The 7,961-nt window shown below is 43.6% G+C and overlaps 1 protein-coding gene across 27 annotated transcripts in view; it reads right to left on the reverse strand.

Annotated features, from left to right (window-relative positions):
* The window catches only part of LOC139570971 (ankyrin-3-like), a 235,444-nt gene that overhangs the window by 53,580 nt on the left and 173,903 nt on the right, over positions 1-7,961 (reverse strand). For 20 of the 27 annotated variants that reach the window (XM_071393361.1, XM_071393380.1, XM_071393379.1 and 17 more), the window contains 6 exons: positions 7,832-7,930; positions 7,078-7,176; positions 6,675-6,773; positions 6,350-6,445; positions 5,295-5,367; positions 5,009-5,065 (listed from right to left, as the gene is read on the reverse strand). In XM_071393361.1, the coding sequence (XP_071249462.1) occupies positions 5,009-5,065; positions 5,295-5,367; positions 6,350-6,445; positions 6,675-6,773; positions 7,078-7,176; positions 7,832-7,930 (523 nt within the window). Of the gene's footprint in view, positions 1-820; positions 1,635-5,008; positions 5,066-5,294; positions 5,368-6,349; positions 6,446-6,674; positions 6,774-7,077; positions 7,177-7,831; positions 7,931-7,961 lie in introns of those variants that run through there. The other 7 variants (XM_071393374.1, XM_071393368.1, XM_071393372.1 and 4 more) reach the window with 2 other exon arrangements.

A 7,961-nucleotide genomic window follows, 5' to 3' on the forward strand; every position in this document is an offset into this window, starting at 1 on the left:
TCTGATAACTAGTGGACCAGTAAGTCTACTAGGCCCTATGCTCAGTTGGTGGGCTACACATTGGGCTATAGTGAAACTAAATAACAGCTACTCAGCTCTAGGCTACTTGAAATGAATGACAATAGTAATAAATCCATTACAATCTATTCACAGGCTAACGAAGTCCATTAGCTTGGAGATAGAGAAAAGCTACTTGCAGCATAGCTCTCCTGTCCAGTAAAACCAAACGCAGTTTGTATTGACACTAAAGCCAGAAAGCGAGAGTGTTAAACGCTAGCAGAACTCAAGCCGCGAGAGCAACTCGATTATCAAGGAGAAATAAGACAGCAGTCCTTGTAGCGACAATCTATCTCCTTGTAGCGACAATCTATCCCCTTCTCCCCGACTCCAGCCTGCAACAAACACTTCACTCTTCCACCGCAGCCCCTCCCCCCAGCAGTCCTACCTCTGCCGCACTCTTGCTCAGATGGGCTGCAATGTCTCTACAGCTCTTTGCTACATTTGATTCAAATACGGTCCCATTCGCTCACTGACTGTATAACATCAAACGTGAGTAGGTTTTTCAAAGCTAATGCAGTGGACTACTGAAGAATATAACGTTATAGCAAGCCAAGCCAGCATGAACAAATATCTTCTCCCTCTCCCAGCTTGCTCTCTCTCACACGGCTCCCGCCTCAGCTACCCTGTAGCCTACAACATTCAACGGAATAGTGCTGCATTCTGCCACACAACTACGAAATGGCTTTATGCACCAATTCCCCGTGTAAAATCCATTCGACAGCAACTATCCATAAACTACAGCCTAGCCTTTATGACTTACATAGAAAAACTGCCATGTCTGTCACCACTCTTATTAGATTCCCGTGTTGGTCTTTATATTCCAATTATCCGCAGAACAGAATAACGTCCCCCAATAAATCCAGAGCGAGACGAATGAGGTAGAAAATAAATCCCATGCAGTCATGTGGTTGCAGCTGAAAAAAGGTCCGAGGTTGAACTGTCAGGTTTGGCTATTTTACAGCAAAGGACTACTACCCGAAAGCCTACTTATTGTAACTGCTGCAGTTGTTGCTAGTGTAGGGGCGAACTGCACCCCTGCCGCTGCTCTTCCGTTTCGTGCTGCAAACAAAATTCAAACTATGCAGACTTTTCCCGGTGGAGTAAATCCCTGAGCGAAAAAGTAAAAGTGGAAGCCATTTAAGGTCGGAACAAGAGAGTTTGCTTTGCTAATGCATCTAGTCGGCTCAGTGAAAGCTCATCTCATTGGATTTGGAGATAAAGTCTATCCGTCCGGATAAGCTAGCATCTCCGTCAATGTGCAGGCTGAATGGCACCAAAAACACAGCGGCAGAGGGATAGAGAGGTACTTATTTTAGGACGGGGATAAACTCCGTTTGGTGAGACTGGAGGGAGAAAAAGGCTTTGAAGGACAACCCACTGGAACCCCTCCAGGATTGTTTTTCCTGGGGAGGGGGTGGACGGTGGAAATCTGGCTGCATTCCAAATGGGTGGACCAAAACTGATAATTGGTGCATCTTTTTGTATCTCAAAGTAGCCTACACTTCAAGTTATTACTCCTCTAAATCAACACATTTTTGTAGTTTGGGTGTTAGGGAGAATTAGGCAACAATTATGACTGGTGACCACTTTTACACTCATATAGATTTATATCCTGTGGTTATACTAGGCTGAAAATAAGTATATATACAGTGGGGAGAACAAGTATTTGATACACTGCCGATTTTGCAGGTTTTCCTACTTACAAAGCATGTAGAGGTCTGTAATTTTTATCATAGGTACACTTCAACTGTGAGAGACGGAATCTAAAACAAAAATCCAGAAAATCACATTGTATGATTTTTAAGTAATTCCTTTGCATTTTATTGCATGACATAAGTATTTGATACATCAGAAAAGCAGAACTTAATATTTGGTACAGAAACCTTTGTTTGCAATTACAGAGATCATACGTTTCCTGTAGTTCTTGACCAGGTTTGCACACACTGCAGCAGGGATTTTGGCCCACTCCTCCATACAGACCTTCTCCAGATCCTTCAGGTTTCGGGGCTGTCGCTGGGCAATACGGAATTTCAGCTCCCTCCAAAGATTTTCTATTGGATTCAGGTCTGGAGACTGGCTAGACCACTCCAGGACCTTGAGATGCTTCTTACGGAGCCACTCCTTAGTTGCCCTGGCTGTGTGTTTCGGGTCGTTGTCATGCTGGAAGACCCAGCCACGACCCATCTTCAATGCTCTTACTGAGGGAAGGAGGTTGTTGGCCAAGATCTCGCGATACATGGCCCCATCCATCCTCCCCTCAATACGGTGCAGTCGTCCTGTCCCCTTTGCAGAAAAGCAGCCCCAAAGAATGATGTTTCCACCTCCATGCTTCACGTTTGGGATGGGTTCTTGGGGTTGTACTCATCCTTCTTCTTCCTCCAAACACAGCGAGTGGAGTTTAGACCAAAAAGTTATATTTTTGTCTCATCAGACCACATGACCTTCTCCCATTCCTCCTCTGGATCATCCAGATGGTCATTGGCAAACTTCAGACGGGCCTGGACATGCGCTGGCTTGAGCAGGGGGACCTTGCGTGCGCTGCAGGATTTTAATCCATGACGGCGTAGTGTGTTACTAATGGTTTTCTTTGAGACTGTGGTCCCAGCTCTCTTCAGGTCATTGACCAGGTCCTGCCGTGTAGTTCTGGGCTGATCCCTCACCTTCCTCATGATCATTGATGCCCCACGAGGTGATATCTTGCATGGAGCCCCAGACCGAGGGTGATTGACCGTCATCTTGAACTTCTTCCATTTTCTAATAATTGCGCCAACAGTTGTTGCCTTCTCACCAAGCTGCTTGCCTATTGTCCCGTAGCCCATCCCAGCCTTGTGCAGGTCTACAATTTTATCCCTGATGTCCTTACACAGCTCTCTGGTCTTGGCCATTGTGGAGAGGTTGGAGTCTGTTTGATTGAGCGTGTGGACAGGTGTCTTTTATACAGGTAACGAGTTCAAACAGGTGCAGTTAATACAGGTAATGAGTGGAGAACAGGAGGGCTTCTTAAAGAAAAACTAACAGGTCTGTGAGAGCCGGAATTCTTACTGGTTGGTAGGTGATCAAATACTTATGTCATGCAATAAAATGCAAATTAATTACTTAAAAATCATACAATGTGATTTTCTGGATTTTTGTTTTAGATTCCGTCTCTCACAGTTGAAGTGTACCTATGATAAAAATTACAGACCTCTACATGCTTTGTAAGTAGGAAAACCTGCAAAATCGGCAGTGTATCAAATACTTGTTCTCCCCACTGTATATATAGAGAGAAAATAGTAAAAATCAAGAAAAACCCTTGAGTTAGTAGGTGTGTCCAAACCTTTGACATTGTAGAATAATAGTGAAGACATCAAAACTATGAAATAACACATATGGAATCATGTATAGTAACAAAAAAAGTGTTAGACAAAATCAAAATATATTCTATATTTGAGATTCTTCAAAGTAGCCCCCCTTTGCCTTGATGACAGCTTTGCACACTCTTGGCGTTATTAGTAAAAAATAAAGAAAAACCCTTGAATGAGTAGGTGTGTTCAAACTTTTGACTGGTACTATATATATATATTGTTATTTTCTACCTAGGGTCTGTGCTGTGGACACTGATCCCAGAAGAATGCTGTGAGGACTTTAGACATGATCTAAGGAACGGGTAATGGAATCAGCGTGCCACTCTGATTACAGCAGGACAGGAGTGACCTGTCAAGGCCAATTAGATTGCCCTCCAGATAAAGAGATTTGGAGAGATGTAAACTTTTTCTGTCCAGACTATGACATGCACTGTGGACTGACTGTCTAGGATTACTGGTGTAATGTATGGCCAGATGTAACACCATTGTTCAGTAAGACTTTTCAACATAGCTGCCTTGGTCGGTCTTACACTTAAGGCCATTTAGCAACGTAGTAAACTGTGATGATAACCTGAACACTGAGAGCAGTAAACATTGCAGTATGTGTTTATCAGCCCCGGTGTAGACAAAGTAAGCACCACCTCTGATCAGTCGCCAGGTGAGTGTGTGGAACTTGTTGAGTCCAGCAGTATCATCTGACACAGAAACCCGACACCCCTCTCTACAGTTTCCTCTGCAACACTCCATGGAAAAACTCATCCATTTTACAGTGGAGTCCGTTTATTGCTTCCCAAGCACTTGGTGATAACTGAAATGGGCAGTTCTATGATATTAAGTTTTGTCTTAACAACTACCGATACATTGGTATTCATCCATCCACTCAGCATAAAAATGCAACTTGAGGTCAGTTAACATGTAACAACACTTGATTTGTCCCACACACTTTACTAGTTCAGTTGTTGCATGTACAGTTTCTGTGTAGTTGCAAGTAATGTATAATAATGATTGTATTGTTACCAAATATATTGAAATACCATGTAACTACCATGCATGGTATTTTGGCAACAAAGTTAAATGACCCATAATGAATGTGGGAAAAGACACAAGTTAATTCAGCTTTACAGAAGGAAGGCCTATCCTTTATAGCAAATTGCTCTAGGGCCCGAATACTTAGCTACATGCAGTGTAACCAGAATGACTGCAGATAGGTCACACCTAACATATCTTATCGCAAGCAAAAGAAAAGTCCAAAAGCTCACACACAAACTTAATTTGTGTCCAGTGCTTACTTTCTCTGCTGATTTACATTTGGAGACAATGATTCAGCCAGTGACATCCACTGCGGATACATAGCTCAAGCAAGGTACTCAGAGAAAGCTGGATTTCAGTGAAAGTAAGCAGAGAGAAAGAGGTGTATTCTGGCTATTATGTTCCAGATAGCCGGGCAAACCTCAAGCAACAGCAGACAGTTAGTGAAGCAATGTATCAGCAATGTGGTGAGTTGGTTTCGGTTTCCAACGGGTGAGGCGCAGGTGAAGGAATGGGTTTACGTGAAAAGAGTGAAACATACATAAAACTACTGCGTAGAAAAATGGGGCAAATACCTTCGTCAACATCTGAAATACAGTCCTCATTGAGAATTTCCGGCACATTAGCCTTAACTGTGTGATTTGAATACATACAGTAAATCGGATGTTAATAAGACACGTCAAATGGCACACTTTCACAAATATGAGATGCATCCACACATGCTCTGCATACACAAAACACAGATCAACCCTAACTGGCGAGGATCCAAACACACTATTTCACTGTCAGCTCATGGGGGAATGCACGGCTTAGGTTAGAAGGGAAGTTTTGAAACAGTCACATCGTCACATATACTCATACCTTCATCTTCAGACATGTCCAGAAACTCGTTCATGGTCTCGGGGACGTTCATTTTGTGTTTTTCTGTTGTAGTCTGGTGATAAAAGAGGAAAGAGTGAGACATGAGTAATGTATATGAATGCTACTGTATCCAGTGACCTCTGCTTGGCCCTGGGTGTCACTATTAATAAATCCCTCCTGACACGTGGACAGATCAGGTCTCAGGGGCTATTTGAGGAGCACCAGGAGATTCAATCTGTCCGTTTCATACAGGTCACTATTAAACATGTGCGAGAGAATTTGTGGAATCACATGCAGTTACTCGTGTATACTGTTTCAGTGCCAAGTACTAATTTGAGATACACATTAGTAACTCATCCAGTGATTTCAAGGTTTGAGTTGTACAGTATTTTCAGACCTCATGTTAGGATTCAGCCCAATTTCATCAGAGGAATGAACAAATGTTTATTAATTTATTCTGTACTTATAAATCACCACACACACAGATGAACACATAAGGTTAGTGAACTCCAAGCACATGGTCAGATGACTGTAACAAATACTGTACATAGAGACAGACCACTAGTCTGGATTTTCATTTGTTTTACATACATACACTAGGAATGCAAATCGATATTTGCTTTGCATTACCATAACACATTAACACAGAGAGAGATCAGCACGTTACAGTACGCACTGCAAGGTGTCTCACGTGTGATAACTGGACTAGTGTTTAGGTGTGCATAATGCGTAATCTATACCTGCTACCAGTACAGCAAAGGAACACAACTCAAGTCTTCCACTGCTGCTGTGTCTGCTTGCTCAATTACTATCAGATAATGGCCTGGGTTCATGCCAGGTGAGTAGACTCATCAATGAGTACAATACACCAATTGAGATTTACAGTCAAATTGAGTGCCAGAAGCAATATTCACTGGACAAAGACAAGCGATAACAATGGGGCTAGGCCCCACTGGTCCAAATGAAAACAGAGAGACGAACAAACTTACAGAAAGATAAACATACAGACAAACAAACAAAGACAAACTGACAAAGAGACAGACTTGGGGTCTTACCACAGAGGTCAGATTCTCATCAGTCAGCGGCATGAGAGTGTCCACCACTGAGATGTAACCAAGGCGACGGGCAATGGACAAGGCTGTGTTCCCGTTCTGTAAAGAGGAGGAGAAGAATTGGAGGTGTAAAGGATAGGAGGTTGTAATATGTGTGTGTTTTTACTTTGTTATTGTGGACACATTAGTGCTGTGTATGTGTATGTATGTACAGTATACAATGTATGTTGTACAGTTCTGCTCTATTTGTCTCTGTGTATCCCTGCTGACTGGGGCGTCTGTCAGAGAGCTGCTGAGACAGCAGGTTTTCCTATGGTGCCTCACTCACCACGGTCAGCTGATTGGCCGAGGCTCCATGCTGCAGCAGCAGGTTGATGATGTGGGTGTGACCCTGCTGCGCCGCCTGGTGGAGGGGCGTGTAGCCGTTCTGGGGACAGAGGAGAAAGGGAGGGATGGCGAGAGGGATGATAGTGAGAGAAAGAATGAGACGGGGAGAAATTGAGGAGTGAGGAAAGGGGAATGCAAAGAGAAAAACGAGGAGGAGAAAATATTAATACAAACAGTGGGGCAGCGAGGGAGGGAGGGAGGGAGAGAGAGAGAGAGAGAGAGAGAGAGAGAGTGGGACCAAAACAAAGAGAGTGTTAGGGAGGTGAAATAACACACACACACAACCTGACAAAAGTAAATAAGCTCAAATGAACACCACATGGGAGAGATCTTCAGTTGTTTACCTTTGTTTTGCCATCAACTCTGGCCTGGTTCTGTATGAGGAAGTTTGCCATCTTGACGTTGCCATAGTGACAAGCCACATGCAGCGGAGTGTATCCCATCTGTTTTACCCAAGGGAAAGCGACAGAGAGAGGGGGAACGATAGAGACGAAGAAAGGAAGGTGTGAGCTTGTTACTTCTCATCCTGTGACGTCACAGCCCTTGTGTGAATAGGACGTACCTAACATTAACTTTACCCAAGTGTGACACAAAATTACTATTATTCATCAAGAACTTAATAACACTTCTCTATTAGAAACACCTGATAGAAAAGATGAATGAATGAACAGCCTTGGCTGTAAACCAGTGTGCTGTCAGCCCAAACACATTGTGTAACCTTGTGCTGTGTAACCTTGAGCTTCTGCAGGCCTCTGTCTGTGTCCCTGCTATGGGGGGAGGTTGACAATGGGCGGTTACTGGTAGTGCCGTATGTACAGACACAAACACCTGTCACTCAGGTGTCCTCCTATACTTTATTCATGGCACACCTGAGAACACAGTGCTGCAGAAAGGTGTGTGTGTGTGGGCAGGTGATTATATTTTATCACTTTAGTAATGCACTATTCTAAACACATGAAGTAACCATCTATAACCCCTGGTCTATGATTGACAGAGGAGAGTTGAAATCAAGGGCATCTCTTTGTCCCACAGTCTTTCACTGTGATAGTCTGTACAGTCTGTTCCCTGTGGTTTCCGTAGAAACAGCGTGACCCTCACCTTTGTCTCGGGGTCGATGTCCGCCCCCTGGTTGAGCAGGACTTCTGCCACGTTGACTTTGTCCTCCTGCGCTGCTAAGTGGAGTGGTGTGAGGCCGCTCTGAAATAGCACGCATAAACACACACACACA

Source organism: Salvelinus alpinus, chromosome 3 (assembly GCF_045679555.1).
Source record: "Salvelinus alpinus chromosome 3, SLU_Salpinus.1, whole genome shotgun sequence".
In the NCBI taxonomy this organism is placed as follows: domain Eukaryota; kingdom Metazoa; phylum Chordata; class Actinopteri; order Salmoniformes; family Salmonidae; genus Salvelinus; species Salvelinus alpinus.